Here is a 25,886-nt window from a genome sequence, read left to right as displayed (position 1 = left end):
GGTGTGGAGGAAAGGGAACCCTCTTGCACTGTTGGTGGGAATGTAAATTGATACAGCCACTATGGAGAACAGTATGGAGGTTCCTTAAAAAACTAAAAATAGAACTACCATACGACCCAGCAATCCCACTACTGGGCATATACCCTGGGAAAACCATAATTCAAAAAGAGACATGTACCACAATGTTCATTGAAGCTCTATTTGCAATAGCCAGGACATGGAAGCAACCTAAGTGTCCATCGACAGATGAATGGATAAAGAAGATGTGACACATATACACAATGGAATATTACTCAGCCATAAAAAGAAACGAAACTGAGTTATTTGTAGTGAGGTGGATGTACCTAGATAGAGTCTGTCATACAGGGTGAAGTAAGTCAGAAAGAGAAAAGCAAATACCATGTGGTAACACATATATATGGAATTAAAAAAAAAAAAAAAGGCACTTCCCTGGTGGCGCAGTGGTTGGGAGTCCGCCTGCCAATGCAGGGGATACGGGTTCATGCCCCGGTCTGGGAAGATCCCACATGCCATGGAGCGACTGGGCCCGTGAGCCATGGCCGCTGAGCCTGTGCGTCCGGAGCGTGTGCTCCGCAACGGGAGAGGCCACAACAGTGAGAGGCCCGTGTACCGCAAAAAACAACAACAACAAAAAACATGTGGAATGTTTTAATATTGCTTTGAAAATGTCTATAAAAATTCAGTGATTCCATTTTTTTTAGCATGAGGTCTTGGGTTGTATCTATGAAACACACAGCTTCAAAGTGAATTTTGCCCAAGCTGGGTATTAGTTGTATAATATGTTTTTCTTCAATGTCCTATTATTTAACTGAACATTGAACAATTTATAAATGTAAATCCTTTTGATAAGGCAAATATTTGAAAAATACTTCAGTTGCTAGTGATTCTCATACATTTTCATTATGCATTGCTCTCCAGGTGGGATATTAATCCACAACTTTATTCAAACAGTTTTGACAGCTCACATGCATACCCTTCAATTACTTCAACAAAGGTGTATAGGTTGAGATATATTTAAAAGTCAAGGGGCTTCCCTGGTCATGCAGTGGCTAAGAATCCACCTGCCAATGCAGGGGACAAGGGTTTGAGCCCTGGTCCGGGAAGATTCCCACATGCCGCGGAGCAGCTAAGCCCGTGTGCCACAACTACTGAGCCTGCGCTTTAGAGCCTGCGAGCCGCAACTACTGAAGCCTGTGCTCTTAGAGCCTGTGCTCCACAACAAGAGAAGCCATGGCAATGAGAAGCCTGTGCACTGCAATGAAGAGTAGCCCCTGCTCGTTGCAACTAGAGAAAGCCCGCGTGCAGCAACGAAGACCCAACACAGCCAAAAAAAAAAAAAAAAAAAGTCAATTGTTCTTTCTTTCCTCAGTTTTCTCATGGTGTTGTATAAATATTAATTTTTCTATTCTATTCTGATTGAGAATGGTAATTTGTTTCTGAGCACTTCATAACTTAGTCTGCTAGACTTGAGATGCATTCCATTCTGTAGAGTTATTCTTGACCACATACATATTCATTAAGTGAGCTTTGTTAAATTTTTTAGTGTAATGAATTTTCAAAAATATATGAATGTACTCAATAACTGTGAAACTGAATTGAATTGAGTTCTGTCAAGTCTTTTGTTGTGTATAGGCAGTTTTAGTGTGTTGGCTACAGCGATTACAGCCTTTGTAAAGTTCCATATTGGAGGGTTTGCTTTTCTGTATTTTTTTTTTTTTTAATTAGACTATCCTAACAAGTATTCACCTTAGACGTAAGGAACTACTAACACCTGAACTTCATTAGATGCCTTTTTAATAAGAAAAAGCAGTTACCTTGTGCTTTGTAAAGAAGACTGTCTTCACTCAGGCTTAACTTGGTTGGGCAGTGGTCTAAAGCTGTTTCACCTTTAGACAGCCTTATCTTTTGAGAGAACATACAAGAAAGATGATTTCCATATATCCTTAAATTATCCATGGCTGGTTTATTCTTGCTTTTCCCTTCTGCCCCCAGATCTCTATGTCCCTACTTCCCTCTCCTTCTCCCTTCTGCATTCTCCCTCAGATTCTGGTTGCTTTTCCCCAATGGCAGGCACCTAAACCACAGTTTCTAAAACCAGGCTACTGAGGGGAGCTTGTCTGGGGGCTCATTTCCAAATCCCAAAGTCTCATGTGTTGTTAAACTTCTGAAAATGTTTTGTCTTCTATTCCATAAAATCTCATTGTTGGTTTTAATATAAAATAATGGCCTATTCCCCTGTTCCCTAAATCTTTTAGTTAAACAAAGCTCCAAACAGTTGTGCAGGGACCTTGCATTCCCCTGGAGCTGTCAAGTCCCTTCAGGGACACACATGCCCCTGAGTTCCAGGATGGCCCTGAGTCTGCTCCAGAATGGGAAACTGTCACACTTTACATTTTCCCCTCATGTCTCCCTCCTCACTTTTCTCCAACAGGATGTTTGTCCACATGCTATACAATTATTCTCAGGTGAATTTTTGTTTGCTTGTTTCTTTTAAAAGTATCTACATCTCAGTAAATCCTACCCTAGAAAATTTCTAATCCTATTTAATTTCTAATCCTAGTTACTTCAGGAATATTCTCACCCCTCTGTGCTCTCTCTTCCACTGGGAGCAAATACATGATAATGTAATTCTAGTGATACTTGTAAATCAGAGGAAAAGAAAAATATTAAGTTTGGAATTAGAATTAAACATTCCAAAGAAAAAGAGCCATCAATGTCAGAAGTTCATTCATACTTTTCACATACTTCCCATCCACGGCCTTATCTTTCTTAAATTAAAACTACTTTTCTTCAAGCTCTGCCACTGAAGATAACTACAAATAATTTCTCTTTCAATTACTTTCAGTTTTATTTGGTCATAGGTATTACAATACAATTCTACTATTGATATGCAAAATACGTAGAATTTTGGCTACAGGAGGGGTAAAATTAGCTTTCCCAGGCTAACCTAAGAGCCTACCAATTTTTAAGCAACTGCTATACAAATGAATAATTATTACACAAACCACTGGTAAGTTGTGGCTTGCTTATACATGAACAAATATCAATCTTGAGTTCACAATAACTGTGATTTCTGCCTTGACCTAGGCAGACCTTATAATAACTCTCACTGAAGAACTGATTGGTTGAATGAATATAAGTATTGTAATGTCCTGTGTTAATCTGAGCTGCTCTACTTTTATAGTGTGTGTATATGTATGTATGTCTATGCATATAAACCATATAGTGTATATAAGCAAATAAAATGGACTAAATCCCATGTTACTTACCTTAGAAAGAGGTTTCCAGGAGAGATTTAGATGCAAAAAAGTGGATGGTACATCAAAAGGAACTTCAATACTTTCTTCTTTCTTTTTCTCTGGTGGTGGTTGAGGGGTTAAGGCTTTCTGAGGTCTGATATCCCAAAAACATATTGTGCTTTAAAAAAAGTTTACAGTTTATTTTTTAACTAAGTACAAAGAAGAGGTGTTATCTCAGGACTACCATTCTTGCTGCTACACATTACCAATGTGATCATGGCTATATTTGATATCTCTGAATTTAAGATTTTTATGAAATAGGACTGTTTTGCATTGAATATTTTGGGGAATTATACCATTTATAGGGTTATTTAATGACTTTGCTAGTATTGAGACTAATATTATCATACATGAGAGCTGAGTTTTGAGATTGACATAATCTTTTCTTAAAACATAACAGTTTTATTGAAATATAACCCATATATCACAAAATTCACCCATTTAAAGTAGTCAATTCAGTGGTTTTTAATACATTCATTGAGTGGTGCAAGACATTACCACAATCGATTTTAGAAGATTTTCATCACCTTCCAGAAAAAAACGTGTACATATTACCAGTAAGTCCCCATTTCCCTTAATCCCTCTGACTAGCCCTGGGCAACCACTAACCTACTTCCTGTCTCTACAGATTTGTCTATTCTGGACATTTCATATAAATGGAATCATATAGTATGTGGTCTTTTGTGACTGGCATCTTTCATTTAGCATGTTTTCAAAGGTCATTCATGATGTAGTATATATCAGTACATCATTCCTTTTTATTGTCAAATAATATTCCATTGTATGGACTATACTACACTTTATTTACCCATTCCTCATTTGATGGAGTGATGAATGAATAAATTTGGGTTATTTCCTCTTTTTGCTATTATGATTAATGCTGTTATGAACATTTGTTGGTAAGTTTTTGTGGATGTAGGTTTTCACTTCTCTTGGATATATATTTAGGAGTGGAATTGCTGGGTTATATGGTAACACCTATATTTAATCTTTTGAGGAACTGCTAGATTGTTTTCCAAAGCAACTGGATCATTTTTGAGGATTCCAATTTCTCTACACCCTCACCAAATGTATTACTTTTTTTTTGTCTTGAGGATTCCAATTTCTCTACATTCTCACCAACATTTACTATTTTTTGTCTTTTTTAAACTTTAGCTATCCTAGTGGGTGTGAAGTTGTATCTCATCAAAAGTGATTCTGATTTGCATTTCCTTGTGCTTTTGGGGTAATGTCTAGGAAATCAGTACCTAATCCAAGGTCATAAACACTTACATTTGCCTATGTTTTCTTCTAAGAGTTTTACAGTTTTAGCTCTTATATTTAGGTCTTTATTTCATTTTCAATTAATTTTTGTATAGAGTGCGAGGTAATTATTTTGCAGGTGAATACCCATTTGTCCTAGCACCATTCATTGAAAAGACTATTCTTTCTCCATTAAATTGTCTTGGTACCCTTGTTGAAAATCAGTTGACCACAGATATATGGGTTTATTTCTGGACTTTCAATTCTATTCCATTGATCTATATGTCTATCCTTCAGCCATTCTCAGTACATGTGTCTCTACAACGGTAACTGTGCAGAAAGTTTAGAGATTAAGAAGTGTGAGTCTTCCAACTTTGTTCTTTTCTGTCAAGACTGTTTTGGCTATTTCGTGTCATTGTGGTTTTGATTTGACAGCTAATGATTTTGAGCATCTTTTCTTGTGCGTATTGGACATTTGTCTATCTTTTTTGAAGAAATGTCTATTGATAATCTTTGCTCATTTTTAAGTTAGATTATTTGTCTTTTTATTGTTGAGTTGTAAGAGTTTCTTTATATATTCTTAATAGAAATTTCTTATCAGATATATGATTTGCAAATATTTTCTCCCATTGTATGGGTTGTCTTTTAAATTTCTTGATAGTGCTTCAAAAGCACTATCAACTTGAATTCTGATGAAGTTCAATTTATCTTTTTTTATTTTATTGCTTGTTTTAGTGTTTTATATATATATATAACACATACACAGAGTTGGATTTAATGTGCTTTGTACATAGTAGGCATACAGTAAGTGTCATTTCTCCTCTTATTTCTCCTTCCTCACAGGTTGATTATGAAAATCAACTGAGGGCTTCCCTGGTGGTGCAGTGGTTGAGAGTCCGCCTGCCGATGCAGGGGACGTGGGTTCGTGCCCCGGTCCGGGAGGATCCCACATGCCGTGAAGCGGCTGGGTCCGTGAGCCGCGGCCGCTGAGCCTGCGCGTCGGGAGCCTGTGCAATGGGAGAGGCCACAACAGTGAGGGGCCGCGGCATGTGGGATCTTCCCGGACCGGGGCACGAATCCGCGTCCCCTGCATCGGCAGGTGGACTCTCAACCACTGCGCCACCACGGAAGCCCTAGAGTGTTATTTTTAACACAATAAACTTGGTAAAAATTTATAATGTTACTTGTTCAGTACTTCAGTATATAATGTCTTTGTAGTAATTATGTGAAAACATAATAAGAACAGCAAAGAATATGCCACATTAGCTCCATAATTTCTGTCACTTAGGTTATGAGTAAACAGATTAATAAATTTAAGATATTATTAAAGAATTTAGATGTGTAAGTTAAAGTATTTAGATAAACAGATGGTAACTTGAGACTAACAAAACTTTTATTCATTTATGTGAATTAGTTAATATTATTTATTCATTTAATAATGGATAAATAATTAAAATTAATAAAAATATTAATCATATTAATGGTCAAAACATAAATCATTGGTAGAATACCACAGATGACATAATAAAATGTTTTAAAATATAATTATAGTTGGTTTAAACCTGTTTTTCCAAATTACATAGCTCTTCTTGAATCTCATTTACAGCATTAATTTTCATTATTTGTAAAATGGTTTTGCTAAATACAGATAGCTTCAGTTGAACTTTCTGCATCAATCAATCACACATCCTTAATTAGCAGAACCCTATTTTATCTTATTCTGTATTATAAGACCCTTAGTATGGCTAAAGTATAAAGACTAGAACTGATGAATTTTCTGGATAGCTAAAAATGGGGCTTTCTAAATGCATAAACTTTTTTTTACTTTAACAACTTTTGAAGGAACTATTTCCAGAATATTTCAGAATATTTCCAAATTCAAGGGCCATCATTATAGACAACAATCAAGGACCTGTATCTTCAACATATAACATGTAATATTTTAAGTCTGTTCAGAGCTTCTAAATGTTCTCCAAGGCTGAAGAACAGTATAGCTTTCCATTCTGTTGTTTATAATCAACACTATACCATAAGCATCTTTCCATGAAATAATAATACAATCTTAATTGTTGCATAATATTTCATATGACCCTGTAGGTGCTATGTGTTGTTTTTGCCTGGGCAGCAATTCCCCCCTCCTTTTTTAGCAAGAGCCTTCTAATTGGTTCTTTGAGAACTGCCCCTTCCCCGTTGCATGCAGTCAGGTTGGAACTGTCATTCAAGGTGCTCTGCCATTCCTTCCCTGGCCAAAGGTGTGAGTACATGATGTAACAGAAGCCAGTCAGACTCTCTTCTGTCACTCTGAATCTTGAACTGTGACACAGTGGTTGGAACCGATCCATTCAGATGGTAGGGGCTGGCCATTCATTCTGGCCACTCACTAGGTATACAGTGAGCTATAGGTGACAATGTATTTGCCTTCAAAACCTCATTTCCTCTATCTATACGTATTTTTCAGGGTTGAGAATATAAAAATAGTTAACCTGCTAAAGCACGTAGTACAGTATTGGCATAAACTTCCAATAAATTTATTTTACCCCCTTAAGTTAACTATAGTTAATTTCTGTTGCTTGCACTCACAGAACCTTACCTAATATGTGCCCACAGGGTTAATCATGTCTCCCCAACCCCCTGCCCATGGCTGCTGCTAATGTTACTTATGCCTTCACCTGCCACTCCACAGCTGCTTCTGCTGCGATCAGTGTCTAAAACTTACAGTGTCATGATATCTATTGGGGTCAAAGCTACTTGGAGTGGTAAAGTTTTGCCAGTATTTGAATGCTAGATAATAGTATTGCCCTTCTTGCCCTTCTTACCCTTCTTATGTCCTACTTCACTCTGAATTTTCAGTTCTATAAATTGGGGTATACAATTTTTAAAAATAAACATTCTTCAACATAGTTACTGAATTACTTATAAAAACATTTGTAATAAATATACAATAAAAAATGTAAAACTCTTGCACTTTTTAAAAGAAACTTTCCCAATTAAATGTTGTCATCTTCGTAATTGTGAGATAAAATTGAATGTAAACAATACATATTAAAAATTTACAAATATGTGAATGTGAAGAAACAGAATAACTATGGATAATGTTATACAACATTACCAACCATGAAACCTAGTTAATTCTTCTTTTTACAACATATTCGTATCCACAAAAAGATTTTTCTAAAACCAGCAACAATCTAACATTCTGTTCTTTAGTTATATTAGGTTTAATTGTTACAACAAAGATTATTTAAGGAACAGAAGAGGACAATGACTTTATAAGCATCTAAAAAAAGAATATATTGTTTGAAAACATATTAGGTAATGATTAAAATAAGACATACCAGTCTGCTGAACAAGTGACAAGTTGACAGGATATTCCACTTCGATTTTCAAAGACAGATCCCAATCTGTTAATCTATTTTTAAAAATGCTGGAAGTAAGTTCTGTGTACCTAGGACAGTAATGACTTTTTTCTCAAAGATTTTTACGCTAAATTTTTTTTTCTCCTTTGCTTTAATTTTTATTAAAAGAACAACACAAACAGAATTTGGAAACTGGAAAGTTTCAAAATCAAATATAATTCTGCTATACATATTTTCCAGCCTTTTTCTCACAGAAACATTTTTACATTTTAAAATTAGTTTTAGTTAGTATGCATATAAATTTCCATCTTAAGATCTTTCAGTTAATGTAATTTGAACATTTACCTATGTAGTCATAAATCATTCTGTTTTTTAATATATAGATGATGTATCATAATTTCATTACCATTATTATTAGAAATGTAGGCACTCTGTTTTTCACTATTAATTGTGGAGCTGAACATGGGAGCTTTTATGAGATTGTTAAGCAGGTAAGATCAATAGAAAAGAGACTTGGTGTTAAATTAGATACCTACAGCATGCAGTGAATGCTGGGGTGCCTGCATTCTTTTAGTAATTAGTGGCGCAACTCCGCTAGCACACAGAGGAGTCCAAGGAGGGTTAGTGGCTCCTTAGAGTCCTAGAAGGTCCAAGATTCCAACCAGCTAGCTCTCAAAGGAGGTGGAAGGTTTTGTGGCAACCTATGAAGGTGCTACTCTCAAATCAATAGGGAAACATGACTTTCCCCAATACCCTACGTACTTGGTGGGATTGATGAGCAAAAGGTCAAACAAAGGTGGGGGTTCCAGCAGCAGATAAACAGTAAAAGTAGGGGTGGAAGGAAGAATACAGGCGCAGCAGTGGTAAGGCCTGTTGGCAAGGCCTGTTGGCATCACGGGAGCTAGGATCCTAGAAACCTGGCTGACGCTGCTGTGCCATGAGCCCAGTCAGGATCTCTTAACAGCTGCCAGCTTCCACTGTGATTGATAAACAATCCAGAACCCATCTTTCCTCTCCCTCTAGTAAGGCTTCCTTGTTGTAGGAAGTTCAAGACTCCACAGTTGCGCTTGCTCTGGAGTTTTATGTTTTAATGATTTAAAAAAAAAAAACAACCCACATTCATATTATAGAGTTTGGAAAATAGAAGGTTTTAAAATCAAATATAATTCTACCTTACATTCTTTTCCAATCTTTTTCATGGATACACTTTGACATGATTTGTCAAGGTATGCATTGTATGTCTTAGGACACAAATTGGATTATTTCTTTGCATAAATTTCCCAAATTTGAATTACTGGTCAAAAACTTTGAAAATTTGGATGATTTAAGAACCACATTGACTAAATTGTATTCTAAAACTTTTATGTTGGAACCAGTAATGTTGGAGTTTATTGATTTCACCATTTCATCCTTTCTAACATGGGAAATTACTAGAAAATTTCATTTAAAAATTAAATAGGTCCAATGGAAAAGAAAAAAATCAAATAGGTCCAAAATAGTACATTATTGTTCCTTTATTATTAATTTCTTTGATATTAGAAAGTCTGAATAATTTTCCTGTTTATCTACTAATTGTTTTTCAGTATATGTCTTTAGCTTATTTACTGGAAAATTTGTATTTACCATATTTGAGGCAAATATTTTTCTTCATTTTGCTACTTGCTCTTTATTTTGTAATTTAAAACTTTACATGTATATGATTTGAATTTCTTTCAATATTAATTAGCTTAGAAAACTACAGAATCCAGAAATACGATATTCTATTTTGATTTGTTGTATTTATTTTGGTCCATTATAACTTTGAAAAGTAATTGTGCTTTTGCATAATCCATTTAAATATCTTGAAGGGCTAATCACCCTTCATAACTCTAAGTTTTCAGAATATTCTTTGATATTCTGACCTTTTAATTTCCATAGACTCTTAGTTCCTTGAGGGAAACATTTGGGAAGCTTACTAGTTTTCAAATTCACAAACAGCAGCCGTTGTGGGTCAAGTAAAGAACCACAAAGCCATACTGCAGCACAGATGCTAGGCAGTCAGCTGGGCTCACTCACTGCACAAATAGTCTTCACCTACCAGTCTCATGACACACTCAATTCAAGACTGCCTTGCAAAATGACACATTACTACATGTCACAGATCTTCAAGGTTATATGCTCTAAATAGTTGAAATCATAAACTTTAAATCTGCAAAGGCTAAGGGTGTAAAATATTTGCACTCTATTTTTACAACCTTCACTTTCTCCACTTGTATTGGATTATATCAGTGCTAATACCACCTACATTTTTTATTTTTATAAACCACTGAAGTTGACACATTGGCATTATTCTCATCCCTAAGTCTGATCTTGGTCTGTCAACAGTGACACAACTGTGTGATGTGTTGTTTCTGGTTATTTCACAATTAAAATGCAAATGAATTGTTGACTTCAAACATCCTCTTTGAATAAAATCTTCTAAAAACTTACAAGCCAGCAGGAGAAAAGTATGAAGCCATCAAGACTCACCTCAAATGTGTCAGGCAGCCAATGTATATCTGTAATAACTTTCCTATGTCCATTTTCTATTGAGGAGACTGCACAGTGTCTGATATACATTGCTTCTGTATTAGTCTCTGGTTCAAGGAGAAACATAGGCTGTAAAATGTTACAAGAAAGTTATGTGCTAATTTCAGAGAGCTGATGAAGCAACTCATACTTTACTTATCATTCCAATTAAAATCGATAATTTGGAGAAATACCAGTTCAAGGAAAAACACAAATTAGTGTTTCTATGTATTATATAGTTAGATAATAAGATTATCTTCTTTCTACTTCAGTTTAGTCTAAGATTTTATCTCTAAATTTTAACAAGAATGACTGACCCATTCCCTAAGGAACCAATGAGATCCCATTTTTGAAGGAGTATTTCTGTGAGTGCACAGAAAACCACATCCCATGGTTTCTTGGTCAGAGACCTGTGGGAGCTGAGGAATCTCTAGACCTCTTGGCAGGATCCACAGCTTCACAAATCATAGTGTCTTATTACCCGGAAGGCTTTTAACCCCTTCATTTTATACACGAGAAAATTGATGCTTGCTGAGGGGATGGGGGACATATCCAAACTCACAGGACTGTGATCTAAAGCCTGGATGCATGGGTCTTCTATCCAGTGCTCTTTCAACTACATCACTTTAGGCAATCCCTTGGCCCCTCCATTTTATTTAACAACAATAAAAACAAAAAAGAACCCCTGGAATAGACAGTACAACCTGTTTAGTGGTGTTTTAAATCAAGGGCCTACATAAAAGTGATTCAAAACACATCCACAGCAGATGTGAAGACTTAGGAAATAACACTTTTTTTTTTTTTTTTTCTAGTGAGTCTCTGTTTAGCTTGGCAACCCTGTTGTGTACGTTTTGATAAACTCCTGAACGGAAAAAATTTGCAAGTGAAAAGTTACAAAAAGCTAACCTTGAGTGTGACGTTTTTACTTCTACTACCACCTGCCTTGATGTTTTCTATTCGATCTGCATGTGCGGTAATATCCCACATGACAATCTAAAACAGAAATAAATGTTATTACAACATACTTTCAGGAACTAGCAAATTGCATCTTGAACATTTAAAAAAACCTATTGGTATTGCATGCACTCTGATAAATAAACCACCTTGGGAGGATAATCAAATTTAGCCTACATCTTAAGTAAGTCAGCAACTCTTATTATTTTTTTTTTTTACAACTCTTATTTTTTATCTTTATTTATTTATTTTAACATCTTTATTGGAGTATAATTGCTTTACAATGGTGTGTTAGTTTCTGCTTTATAACAAAGTGAATCAGTTATACATATACATATGTTCCCATATCTCTTCCCTCTTGCCTCTCCCTCCCTCCCACCCTCTCTATCCCACCCCTCTAGGTGGTCACAAAGCACCGAGCTGATCTCCCTGTGAGTCAGCAACTTTTAAAGCTTATATAAAAAATGTTTTCTTCTCTTTATTTATTTATGTTTTTGGCTTTATATATCTTTTATTTATTTTGAGGTACACATACATTTATTAATTTTGTTACTCTGAATTTGTTCCTACTTCTCCATCCTGTTATTCAGGATTTTCCCCTTCTTTTTAATAATGTTTTCTTCTCTTTAAAAGAATTTTCAGCACTTTGATTTTTTGTGCTTGTGGTAATAAATGCTAGTGGTTTTGTTTTTTGTTTTTTTGTTTTGCTTTGTTTTTTTTAAATCCAAGGTAGGCACAATGCAATTCTCTCTGCTTTGGGAAGAGTTCTTCCTCTGTTTTAGGGAATGTGGGGACAGTTGCTTTAGAAACAGGAGAAAGCAGTCTGCTCTCCAGAATTAAGTACAAACACCCAAAATTGTTCAAAAGGCTAGGAAACGACGATTTCTATTTAATTGAATATTATGGCCAACTCTGAATTTGCATATACACAGATGGTCATTTTTTGAAAAATCAGAACAAAGCAGAATATGCAACACTAAATTAGAATAATTGTCAATGACTAAAAGTCATTTCAGTACACTAAAATGTAAACAAAATGTCAGGATCACAGAATTGTGAGTAATTTTATTTTCAGCATTTGCTTTTCTAAAATATTCTAAAACAAAGTTGTGTCACCTTCTCAATGAGTAAAAACAGCAGTATTTGCAGGGCTTGGAGGATGTACTCTTGCTCCTCACTAGATCACCAGTTATTGTTGAATAAAACCGAGGAAAAAAATTAGTTTTCTTAGATGTTTTTGGTTCTGGATAAGTTGGCACGGATGATGCAGACATTTACATTTCAACTACCTAAAAGTTTTCCTAGCCACACGATAAAAAATCATTATACCCTGGTAATGGTCAAACTCACTGTGTCACAATGAATTTAAACTTTGATCATAAAATAGCTGTAAGATTTTTGTTTTGCTCTGTTGGAGAAACAGGAAATTGGAAGATAGAATCTAAATTTTATATAAATTAGATAATTTAAAAGAGAAAAAAGAAAAAAGCAAATAGGATATCAAATTATACACACATAAATTCAGTGATATAAGTATGTTTTCCAGAGAATTCTGTTTAAATTCTGGATCATTCCCTAACTCCTACCTCTAGGGAAATTTCAGAAGAGGGCTCTTGCCCAAGAGGTATTATGCTTATGGTTTTTGTTCTTCCCTGGAATCTTGTACAACGTGTGGTTCTATCCCAGCAACACAAATAGATCTGACCCGGTTTTCTTCCAGTTATCATAACTGGGTTACCCTGTGGACATCTTGAGCCCAGATACCATGTCTAACACATCTTCATACCCCAGTTCCTAGCATGGTGACTGGCATACAATTGACATGCCTTCCCTCTGCTGAGTTGAACCCTTAGGTTAAAAAAACTACCAGGCAAAATGTGTTACAGAATGCTGTCTAAATTAATAAAGAACTGAAAAAAAAAGCCATATGTACCTGCCCGTTTATGCACCCTCCAGCAATGATATTAGGGTCACTTGGACAGAACTGGAAGCAGAAGATGTCATCTGGGCTTTCCAGCATTAACTAAGGCAAACCCCCCAAATTCAAGAGAGAATGAGAAAATCTATTAAGATCATGGCTAGAAATAATATTAATAAAGTCAAAAGTCTAATTTTATAGCTATTTATAAGAAACATGCACATGAATTCCATTCCCAGAATCCTACCTCTGGATTGGAAGCTGCTTTTGCTGAATTTTATTCTGGACATTGATCATGCATATGAGAGCAGGTAGTTTCTCAAGGGGACCCAATCTCCCCTCCCCTCCCCTTTGTGGGTCATTGCTGGGGCATGTTATAATTTTTTATAAATAAAAAGACTATGAAATCAGTGTTTCTGAAAAGTGTGGAGAGCAAGCTCTGGGGGCCAGCATATTTGTATGATTTTTTCCCTGCTGCATATACCTAGTCTGGCACAGAGGTGAGCGCCCAAAAATAAAATGCGTTGAAAAAGAGAAGACGGCAGCTCTGCCAGCGGTAATATTACAAATTTTAAAATAATACGGAACCCATAAGGTAAACAAAATCAAGTGCCTGGAGGGTAGGGAGGAAGTCTTGCAAGGAATACACCGGTGTGAGGAAATAGATATACTAACCATAGTTAGCACCTGAGCTACTGTGTTACCACCAAGCTAAACACTTGCATGGTTGCCATTCTTTAAACATAACAGCCAAAAATACAGGCCCCAGAGGCCATTGGTTTGCCACCACTGAGCTAAGGATTTCAAATTGGAATTGAGGTGAATTATCTTGGTTTATTTGGTACTTTGTGGATTCTAGAGAAACCTCTACTTTTGAAAATGAAATCTTTTAATACTTTCCTATAGTTTTGATTAGAACAAAGACAAAATTAATCATTTGTATCATATCTTTAAGAAATTATTTACATGTCTTTTTAAAGCTATTCTTCAAAATAGAGGAAAGGTTAAAAATTTTTTTAAATAAAAATAAATAAATAGAATATAATTAACTTTATAAGTATATTTAACAAAACTATAAATTTTATATGGAATTTCTATCTTAATAAACTGATTACTGACTTCCTTAAGAAACTAAAATAAATAAATCACGTTTCTATATTAAAAAAATAGAGGACAGGAGAGTCTTTCTTTCCTCTTCCTATTTGCCTGGAGGTTCAGCCACACTTCCATGGCATGGAGTGAAGAGCAGTTCTACACTGCTGGAAAATGATAGGAAACACCAGTGAGAGAATGGCACCATACCTGTGGTAAGTAGGCTGACAAGGAAGAATGACAGATCTGTCATTTTGATCTCTGTATCTATAAAAAAGCATCTAGACTCTATAACAGTAAAACTGCCTTAATTCAGATGAATTAGGGAAGAAGGAATAAGGGGACACTAGGGTTTATTAGGGAAAGACTTAATTATATAATGCTTTATAAAAACAAAATATTATTATATTTAAGTACATTGAAAAAACTTAATCTAACACTATAAAGCACCCTCCCCCTAAGCAGAACTCATCTTGAGCAGATATCGGAAATTGAACACTGTGGGGGCAAACCCAGCCTTTAGCCTTATTTTATTTGGGCTGCTGTGTGTTTTGGTTTGGTTTTAGTTGAGCTGTTTGAAAATTGGGAGATCACACACAAAATTGCTGGATTCTCTTGACAAGTGGGACCACCTGGCAAGGAGAGTAGAAGAGTAGCTGTCCCCATGGATGGGCTGGGTACCCTCTAGGGCCACAGTCCCCACCATTCCCCACTGTCTCCCACACAGTCATCTTTACTCATTACCATCTCCTACTGGTGATCCTTGGAATCAAGGAAATCCACATGAAACTAAAATCTCTTTGCATTTGAACAATTAGTACCTAAATAAAGTCCATAAAAGAGTTTGCTCTTTAAAATCATTTGAACATTCCTCTTACAATGTTTTTTTTTAAATAACATGTTGATTTGTTCAATATATCTTTTCAATAAACTAAGTGTAAACTTAAATTTTGCTTAAATTGAATGATGACAAATTCTGAATTGAAGAAAGCCTAGCTTTATAGGGGTTTATAACATTAAGTGATTATAAAGTATTTTGCAATTAAAACTGCTAAAGATATGTGAAAGTAGTAGTTAAAATTTTTAGAACATGTGGATGACTCTCCTTCATTACCTGAGGCTGTATGGGATCGGAGAAACTCCAGAAAAGAATCAGTGATGGTTGCAGCAACAGTTTACCAGAAAATTGGACCCTCTCTTCAAAGGAGAGTCGTACAGCCACTGACACAGCTATTAGCCCTGATAGAAACACAACTAGAAATTAAAATCTGCAGCAACTGTGCATGGAGAAGTGTTTTTAGGTTTTGTTTTCCTACACAGTCACTGTTCATTTCCATTTTGATGAAACGTGTGTAAAAATATTCTACAGGAGACCAAGAGTGTTTTTAGAGCTCTACTGTCTAATACATTGGTTGCCAGTAGCCATGTGTTGCTTATTTAGCACTTGAACTGTGGCTGGACCAAATTGAGATGTTCACAAAATAAACAGTGTACTTTGAAGACTTAGTAAGAAAAAAAGATGTGTTGTGTTTCTTTTTTTGTTTTTGTTTTTTTGTGTGTGTGTGAGGAGAGGGCCAATGTTGGGCAGGAAAGGATGAAGAAAGAGGGCACAGATGGCTCTGTCCATGGATCCACCCTCACACATTCCTATCCCCTTGGTTGCTGAGCTCTTTAAAGGAGGTGTATCTCCTATCCCGCCCAGTAAGTTGAGAGTCAGGGGGAATGAAGTTCCAGATTTGGCATTGCACCAGCTGGGTGACCTGAGTCAGTCACTTTACTGAGAGCTCTGGTCCTCTCCTTATAAAGTAGAGACCACAATGTGGTCCCACAAGGTAGCTGGGAGGACACATGATGGAGAGAATGTGCAGAAAGTGCTTCGCAAGTGCCTGCACTCAGGAATGGAAGTTGTCTCATGGAAAGTGAGCTAGTTTGTAATTCTACATATAAAAGCAACAGATTATTTCAATCATCCCAGAATGGAATCCCAGTCATGATTCTGCCTCACCATAGATGATCGGATGCCAGGAGACACAGGTGATCATCTTCTCTGTTAGGTTATGCATGTAAGTAAAGGACTGGTACTCTTTCAGGTGGGTATCAGTCTTGTCCCCAAAGGTGCCTTCTTCTTCTGCCAGGCTTTTCCAGTCATTAATAAATGTATTCATGATTTCATTTTGCTGCAGGGCTATTTCAACACTATTTTGTAAAAGAAAAAAAAAGGAATCAAGATGTTGGATTTTAGTATTCAGTGATACGTCTTTCAGCAGCTCCTCCTGCTTCATTTATACTGAAAGAAAAAGTATTCTCAATTGTATTTGGTAACTAAAGATTAATCCTGTGTGAAATAAATGACTTAAGAGAAAAAAAATCAAGATAGTGTGCTACTCAAAACTTCTTCTAGTGCCAGGAAGGTGTTAGCTGACAGCCTCTAGCATCATCACAACTTGCCTCACTTTCCCAGCCAAGGTCATGCTCTCTCCCAGTCAATGACTGAGCATGGTGGGGGGACCTGCAAGATGGCAGAGGAGTGAGTCGTGGAGATCACCTTCCTTGCCACAAATATATCAAAAACACATCTAAATGTGGAACAACTCCTACAGAACACCTACTGAATGCCAGCAGAAGACCTCAGATTTCCCAAGAGACTAGAAGCTCCCCATGACGTACATGGCCATGTGGCCAACAGCATCTTGGTGCTCTGGCTGGGTGTCAGGCCTGAGCCTCTGAGGTGGGAGAGCTGAGTTCAGGACATTGATGCACCACAGACCTCCCAGTCCCACATAATATCAATCGGCAAGAGCTGTCCCAGAGATCTCCATCTCAACGCTAAGACCCAGCTCCAGTCAACGACCAGCAAGCTCCAGTGCTGGACACCTCAAGTCAACTAGCAAGACAGGAACACAACCCCACCCATTATCAGAGAGGCTGCCTAAAATCATACTAAGTTCACAGACACCCCAAAACACACCACCAGACGTGGTTCTGCCCACCACAAAGACAAGATCCAGCCTCATCCAGCAGAACACAGGCACCAGTCCCCTCCACCAGGAAGCCTACACAGCCCACTGAAGCAACCTTATCCACTGGGGGCAGACACCAAAAACAATGGGAACTACGAACAAGCAGCCTGTTAAAAGGAGACCCCAAACACAGTAAGTTAAGCAAAATGAGAAGACAGAGAAATATGCAGCAGAGGAAGGGGCAAGGTAAAAACTCACCAGACCAAACAAACGAAGAGGAAATGGGCAGTCTACCTGAAAAAGAATTCAGAGTAATGATAGTAAAGATGATCCAAAACCTTGGAAATTGGGGGCTTCCCTGGTGGCGCAGTGGTTGAGAGTCTGCCTGCCGATGCAGGGGACACGGGTTCCTGCCCCGGTCCGGGAGGATCCCACATGCCGCAGAGTGGCTGGGCCCATGAGCCATGGCCACTGAGCCTGCACGTCCAGAGCCTGTGCTCTGCAACGGTAGAGGCCACAACAGTGAGAGGCCTGCGTACCGCAAAAACACACACACACACACAAAAAAACCTTGGAAATCGAATGGAGAAAATACAAGAAACATTTAACAAAGACCTAGAAGAACTAAAGAGCAAACAAACAATGATGAACAACACAATGAATGAAATTAAAAATTCTCTAGAAGGAATCAATAGCAGAATAATTGACACAGAAGAATGGATACATGACCTGGAAGATAAAACAGTGGAAATAACTAGTGCACAGCAGAATAAAGAAGAAAGAATGAAAACAATTGAGGACACTCTCAGAGACCTCTGGAACAACATTAAACGCACCAACATTCGAATTATAGGAGTCTCAGGAGAAGAAGAGAAAAAGAAAGGGACTGAGAAAATATTTGAAGAGATTATAGTTGAAAACTTCCCTAATATGGGAAAGGAAATAGTCAATCAAGTCCAGGAAGCACAGAGAGTCCCGTACAGGATAAATCCAAGGAGAAACATGCCAAGACACATATTAATCAAACTATCAAAAATTAAATACAAAGAAAAAATATTAAAAGCAGCAAGGGAAAAGCAACAAATAACATAGAAGGGAATCCCCATAAGAAGGGTGTGGCAGGACATATATAAAGTGATGAAAGGGAAAAATCTACAACCAAGATTACTCTACCCAGCAAGAATCTCATTCATATTCAACTGAGAAATTACAGACAAGCAAAAGTTAAGAGAATTCAGCACCACCAAACCAGCTTTACAATAAATGCTAAAGGAATTTAGGCAGGAAACACAAGAGAAGGAAAAGACCTACAATAACAAACTGAAAACAATTAAGAAAATGGTAATAGGAACAGACATATGGATAATTACCTTAAATGTAAATGGATTAAATGCTCCAACCAAAAGATATAGACTGGCTGAATGGATACAAAAACAAGACCCGTATATATGCTGTCTGCAAGAGACCCACTTCAGTCCTAGGGACACATGCAGACTGAAAGTGAGGGGATGGAAAAAGATATTCCATGCACATGTAAATCAAAAGAAAGCTGGAGTAGCATTCTCATATCAGACAAAATAGACTTTAGAATAAAGACTTTTACAAGAGACAAAGAAGGACACTACATAATGATCAAGGAATCAGTCTAAGAAGAAGGTATAACAGTGGTAAATATTTATGCACCCAACATAGGAGCACCTCAATACATAAGGCAAATGCTAACAGCCATAAAAGGGGAAACTGACAGTAACACAATCATAGTAGGGGACTTTAACAGTCTACTTTCACCAATGGACAGATCATCCAAAATGAAAGTAAATAAGGAAATACAAGCTTTAAATGACACATTAAAGAAGATGGACTTAACTGATATTTATAGGACATTCCATCCAAAAACAACAGAATACACTTTCTTCTCAAGTGCTCATGGAACATTCTCCAGGATAGATCATATCTTGGGCCACAAATCAAGCCTTGGCAAATTTAAGAAAATTTTAGTTGTATCAAGTATCTTTTCCAACCACAACACTATGAGACTAGATATCAATTACAAGAAAAAATCTATAAAAAATACAAACACATGGAGGCTAAACAATACACTACTAAATAACCAAGAGATCACTGAAGAAGTCAAACAGGAAATCAAAACATACCTAGAAACAAATGACAATGAAAACACGACGACCCAAAACCTATGGGATGCCGCAAAAGCAGTTCTAAGAGGGAAGTTTATAGCAATACAATCCTACCTCAAGAAACAAGAAACATCTCAAATGTACAATGTAACCTTACACCTAAAGCAATTAGAGAAAGAAGAACAAAAAAACCTCAAAGCTAGCAGAAGGTAAGAAATCATAAAGATCAGATCAGAAATAAATGAAAAAGAAATGAAGGAAATGATAGCAAAGATCAATAAAATTAAAAGCTGGTTCTTTGAGAAGATAAACAAAATTGATAAAACATTAGCCAGATTCATCAAGAAAAAAGGGAGAAGACTCAATTCAATAGAATTAGAAATGAAAAAGAAGAAGTAACAACTGACACTGAAGAAAAAAAAAAGGATCATGAGAGACTACTACAAGCAACTATATGCCAAAAAAATGGACAACCTGGAAGAAATGGACAAATTCTTAGAAAAGCACAACCTTCTGAGACTGAACCAGGAAGAAATAGAAAATATAAACAGACCAATCACAAACAATGAAATTGAAACTGTGATTCAAAATCTTCCAACAAACAAAAGCCCAGGACCAGATGGCTTCACAGGTGAATTCTATCAAACATTTAGAGAAGAGCTAACACCTATCCTTCTCAAACTCTTCCAAAATATAGCAGAGGGAGGAACACTCCCAAACTCATTCCTTGAGGTTACCATCACCCTGATACCAAAACCAGACAAAGATGTCACAAAAAAAGAAAACTACAGGCCAATATCTCTGATGAACATAGATGCAAAAATCCTCAATAAAATACTAGCAAACAGAATCCAACAGCACATTAAAAGGATCATACACCATGATCAAGTGGGGTTTATCCCAGGAATGCAAGGATTCTTCAATATATGCAAATCAATGTGATAAACCATATTAACAAATGGAAGGAGAAAAACCATATGATCATCTCAATAGATGGAGAAAAAGCTTTCGACAGAATTCAACACCCGTTTATGATAAAAACCCTACAGAAAGTAGGCATTAAGGGAACTTACCTCACCATAATAAAGGCCATATATGACAAACCCACAGCCAACATCATTCTCAATGGTGAAAAACTGAAACCATTTCCACTAAGGTCAGGAACAAGACAAGGTTTCCCACTCTCACCACTCTTATTCAACATAGTTTTGGAAGTTTTAGCCACAGCAATCAGAGAAGAAAAAGAAATTAAAGGAATCCAAATCAGAAAAGAAGTAGGAAAATGGTCACTGTTTGCAGATGACATGATACTATACAAAGAGAATCTTAAAGATGCTACCAGAAAACTACTAGACCTGATCAATGAATTTGGTAAAGTAGCAGGATACAAAATTAATGCACAGAAATCTCTTGCATTCCTATACACTAATGATGAAAAATCTTAAAAAGAAATTAAGGAAACACTCCCATTTACCATTGCAACAAAAAGAATAAACACCTAGGAATAAACCTACCTAAGGAGACAAAAGACCTGTATGCAGAAAACTATAAGACACTGATGAAAGAAATTAAAGGTGATACAAACAGATGGAGAGATATACCACGTTCTTGGATTGGAAGAATCAACATTGTGAAAATGACTATACTACCCAAAGCAATCTACAGATTCAGTGCAATCCATATCAAACTACCAATGGCATTTTTCACAGAACTAGAGCAAAATATTTCACAATTTGTGTAGAAACACAAAAGATCCTGAATAGCCAAAGCAATCTTGAGAACAAAAAACGGAGCTGGAGGAATCAGGCTCCCTGACTTCAGACTATACTACAAAGCTACAGTAATCAAAACAGTATGGTCCTGGCACAAGAAAAGAAATATAGACCAATGGAACAGGATAGAAATCCCAGAGAAAAACCCATGCATCTAGGGTCAACTAATCTATGACAAAGGAGGCAAGGATATACAATGTACAAAAGATAGCCCCTTCAATAAGTGGTGCTGGGAAAACTGGACAGCTACATGTAAAAGAATGAAATTAGAACACTTCCTAACACCATACACAAAAATAAACTCAAAATGGATTAGACACCTAAATGTAAGGCCAGACACTATAAAACTCTTAGAGGAAAACCTAGGCAGAGCACTCTATGACATAAATCACAGCAAGATCCTTTTAGACCCACCTCCTAGAGAAATGGAAATAAAAACAAAAATAAACAAATGGGACCTAATGAAGCTTAAAAGCTTTTGCAGAGCAAAGGAAACCATAAACAAGATGAAAAGACAACCCTCAGAATGGGAGAAAGTATTTGCAAACAAAGCAAATGAAAAAGGATTAATCTCCAAAATATACAAGCAGCTCATGCAGCTCAATATCGAAAAAACAAAGAACCCAATCCAAAAATGGGCAGAAGACCTAAATCAACATTTCTCCAAAGAAGATATACAGATTGCCAACAAACACATGAAAGGATGCTCAACATCACTAACCATTGGAGAAATGCAAATCAAAACTACAATGAGGTGTCACCTCACACCAGTCAGAATGGTCATCATCAAAAAATCTACAAATAATAAATGCTGGAGAGGGTGTGGAGAAAAGGGAACCCTCTTGCACTGTTGGTGTGAATGTAAATTGATACAGCCCCTATGGAGAACAGTATGGAGGTTCCTTCAAAACCTAAAAATAGAACTACCATATGACCCAGCAATCCTACTACTGGGCATATACCCTGAGAAAGACATAATTCAAAAAGATTCATGTACCACAATGTTCATTGCAGCACTATTTACAATAGCCAGGACTTGGAAGCAACCCAAGTGTCCATCAACAGATGAATGGATAAACAAGATGTGGCACATATATACAATGGAGTATTACTCAGCCATAAAAAGAAACAAAATTGAGTTATTTGTAGTGAGGTGTACGGACCTAGAGTTGGTCATACAGAGTGAAGTAGGTCAGAAAGAGAAAAACAAATACTGTATGCTAACACATATATATGGAATCTAAAGAAAAAATAAAAAAGGTTCTGAAGACCCTAATGGCAGGACAGGAATAAAGACTCAGATGTAGAGAATGGACTTCAGGACATGGGGAGGGGGAAGGGTAAGCTGGGACGAAGTGAGAGAGTGGTATTGACATATATACACTACCGAATGTAAAATAGATAGCTAGTGGGAAGCAGCTGCATAGCTCAGGGAGATCAGCTCGGTGCTTTGCGTGCTTTGTGTCCACCTAGAGGGGTGGGATAGGGAGGGTGGGAGTGAGACGCAAGAGGGAGGGGATATGGTGATACATGTATACGTATAGCTGATTCACTTTGTTATAGAGCAGAAATTAACATAACATTGTAAAGCAATTATACTCCAATAAAGATGTTAAAAAAAAGACTGAGCATGGCCGCTGTGGGCACAAGGGCCTGCCAGTTCTGTCCCTGGCAGGACACCTCCAACAGGTCGTCTTCCTCTGCAGCTCCCTGTTGTGTTGGCTGAGAGTTTGTCTGAAGCTCTCCCTGTTCAATCTTGCTTCCCTTCCCTTTATTTTTCACAGTGAACTTCTCAGTAAACTTCCACTTTGAACTTGATCTCATTTGCTTTTTGAAAACTCCAAACTGATAGAAAAGGCAATTTTCTTAGCCATATTCAGTACCAAATGATCATGTATACTAATTATTGTATTTAAATATATATAATTATTATATTAATATATATAATAATTATACTATATACAATTTAAAACAACAAATAAGAGATTCTTAAGGGGAGATTTGGAACTTAGAAGTGTGTGTGTGTGTGTGTGTGTGTGTGTGTGTGTGTGTGTGTGTGTGCGGTGGTGGGGGGTGGTGGTGGTTTTAGCTGTCACAGTGTCTGGGAGGTGCTAATGTTTTTAATTCTATTACTAAACCTCCCACAATGCATAAGACAGTCCCTAAAATGAAGAATTATCCTGCTAAAAATACTAACGTTGCTCTTTTAAAAAACAATCTTGGTGCTCTTCTTAGTCTAGGGAACTTGGCTTGACAAGTTCCTGTTTTATAAGTTACTATAATGTTTATTGTCCCTTTATATGTTTAGGCTTGAAAGCTCAGCCCCCTCCCAAGGCCTCTAGGAGCCTTCCCATAATTAGAATGCCACCCAAGGTTTTACCCTAATGACTGAAAGTCTAAGCAACTTGGTTTTTTAATAAATATAGTAAGTTGAAGGTGGTTTTCAATTGTGAATTTCCTAAAATAAGAAAAAAACCCTTTATTTAGATAATTAAATATAAGCAGTAAGTATCCTAATAGATATTCCTAACATATTAAATAAGGGTACCATTTAATACCTGTGTCATTAATCATTACACTACCATTCACTGCGTAATTGAATACTCTTTGGTCTGAATTCTTCTTGTACTTCATCTTTCAAACTAGATGCATTTCCTTGGACCGGCAGCATCAGCATGACCTGGAGCTGTTAGAAATGCAAAGCAGCAGGCTCCACCCCAGACCTACTTAGTCAGAACCTGCATTTTAACAAGATGCCCAGGTGGTTCATATGCACATTAAAGTTTGAACAACCCTGTGTTTGAACAACCCTGAAAAACCCTATGAACAACCCGGAGCTTCAAGGTTTAAGCCCAGTTTCAAGTAGAAGCATTTGTTAGCATTTTCAAAATCACTTCTTTCTGTTTCAGCCTGAACTGTCTTCACAAGGGAGAAGTGAAGACAGCACCTTTTCTCTGGTTTCCTGTTTCTTGATTTTGGTGCACTCTCCCACGTGGTTCCTGAGAGAGATGAACTGGAGGCTGGCAAAGCTTGTTGTCTGAGTGAAAGCCCATGGGTATTACTGTGTTTTTAACCCCCAAACGAACGTTTGTTAGTTGCTTTGAGAATCCTCTTGAAGTTTCTCTCTCTCCTCTCAGATCATTTTCTTCTTTTGCAAATAATCCTTGCCTTAGGTTTGTTCTGGACAAAACTCTATGAGAAGGAAAGAACTCATTTCTAAAAGAGCTCTCTTCCAGAACAAAACAAGGCTTATTCTAATCTTAAAAAATTAAGTAAACCTTAAACAGTTCTAGAGTGGGAAGCATGGCTGTGATGTAAATGTGGTGTCTTATTTATTCTTGGCCAATGCTGTTAAAATTCCTGTACCAATTTTCCTCTTTCTTCTTATAGTTCTGGCTCCTCCTTCCCACATCTCAAGGAGGGAATTATGAAGCTGTTCACCATCCCTCTCCTTATAAGCTTGGCAATTGAAAGGGAAGAATAAAAGCCCACGTCTAAAGATAATACAGGGACTTCCCTGGTGGTCCATTGGCTAAGAGTCTATGCTCCCAATGCAGGAGGTCTGGGTTGGATCCCTGGTCAGGGAACTAGATCCCACATGCATGCTGCAACTAAGGATCCCCCATGCCCGCGTGCTGCAACAAAGATCCGGCTTGCCGCAACTAAGACTCGATGAAGCCAAATAAATAAATATTAAAAAAATAAATAAAGATAATACACAATGTAGATAATTGAGAATTGGCTATAGACCATTTATTCCCTTGAAATTGATTGTACATAGACAGACTTCTCATTTTTAATGTCCTTAGGAAAAATTTTAATAATTACTTAATTTTGATATGAGGAAAAGAAACCTCAGGTTTTCTGGTTTCTTTCTAATTGTCTACATAGGAAAAACTATAGCACACATGCTGTAAGTGAGTGGCAAATAGTTAATAAGCTCTCTTTGAATAATTAGTGAATTTTTGAACCAGATTCTCTCTAGGCATAGGTAACTTTTGAGAGTTGTTGGAATTTCCTTTTCTTTTTTTTTTAACATCTTTATTAGATTATAATTGCTTTACAATGTTGTGTTAGTTTCTGCTGTACAACAAAGTGAATCAGCTATATGTATACCTATATCCCCCTCCCTCTTGGGCCTCTCTCCCACCCTCCTCCATCCCACCCCTCTAGGTCGTCACAAGGAATTTTCAAGATATTTAGTCTTAAAATGTTTTCTTAAAAATAAAAATAGAAGAGCTTAACTTGGGCTGTATATGAACTTGTCTACCAAATCTTTAATTTTGGGAAGAAATGGTAACCAATCGTACAACTGGTAGACATGTCCACCATTGGCTCCACTTACCTGAACTCTGATATCAACTTGATGAGACCTTCAAACTCTTTCTCTGGTTTAGAAGTCCCCAGGGTCTGCTTAGGGCCTGAATATGAGTGTAGGGGGCATTTTAAAGACACTTCTCTTTCAGGGCCAGTAAGAGTGGCAGCAACACAGGAATTAGAGATAAGGTGACATATCCAAAAATTACATATGAACTGACCTCAGATTCTTATTTAAAAGGTATTTTTGTAAATTCCTAGCATCATGGTAAT

The 25,886-nt window shown here is 36.9% G+C and overlaps 1 protein-coding gene across 1 annotated transcript in view; it reads right to left on the bottom strand.

Moving 5' to 3' along the window:
- DNAI3 (dynein axonemal intermediate chain 3) overlaps positions 1-25,886 on the bottom strand; it is a 61,448-nt gene that overhangs the window by 17,727 nt on the left and 17,835 nt on the right. Inside the window, exons 7-14 of the mRNA XM_027113937.1 lie at positions 16,435-16,625; positions 15,544-15,668; positions 13,353-13,442; positions 11,372-11,458; positions 10,427-10,555; positions 7,898-7,971; positions 3,291-3,438; positions 1,836-1,923 (exon numbers count right to left, since the gene is read on the bottom strand). Of these exons, the coding sequence (XP_026969738.1) occupies positions 1,836-1,923; positions 3,291-3,438; positions 7,898-7,971; positions 10,427-10,555; positions 11,372-11,458; positions 13,353-13,442; positions 15,544-15,668; positions 16,435-16,625 (932 nt within the window). The remainder of the gene's footprint in view (positions 1-1,835; positions 1,924-3,290; positions 3,439-7,897; positions 7,972-10,426; positions 10,556-11,371; positions 11,459-13,352; positions 13,443-15,543; positions 15,669-16,434; positions 16,626-25,886) is intronic.

Source organism: Aethalodelphis obliquidens, unplaced genomic scaffold, assembly GCF_003676395.1.
Source record: "Aethalodelphis obliquidens isolate GAN/ISIS:26980383/991018 unplaced genomic scaffold, ASM367639v1 scaffold13, whole genome shotgun sequence".
In the NCBI taxonomy this organism is placed as follows: Eukaryota; Metazoa; Chordata; class Mammalia; order Artiodactyla; family Delphinidae; genus Aethalodelphis; species Aethalodelphis obliquidens.
Note: the sequence above shows the minus strand (reverse complement) of the source record. Positions and strands in the feature narration are given on the sequence as shown.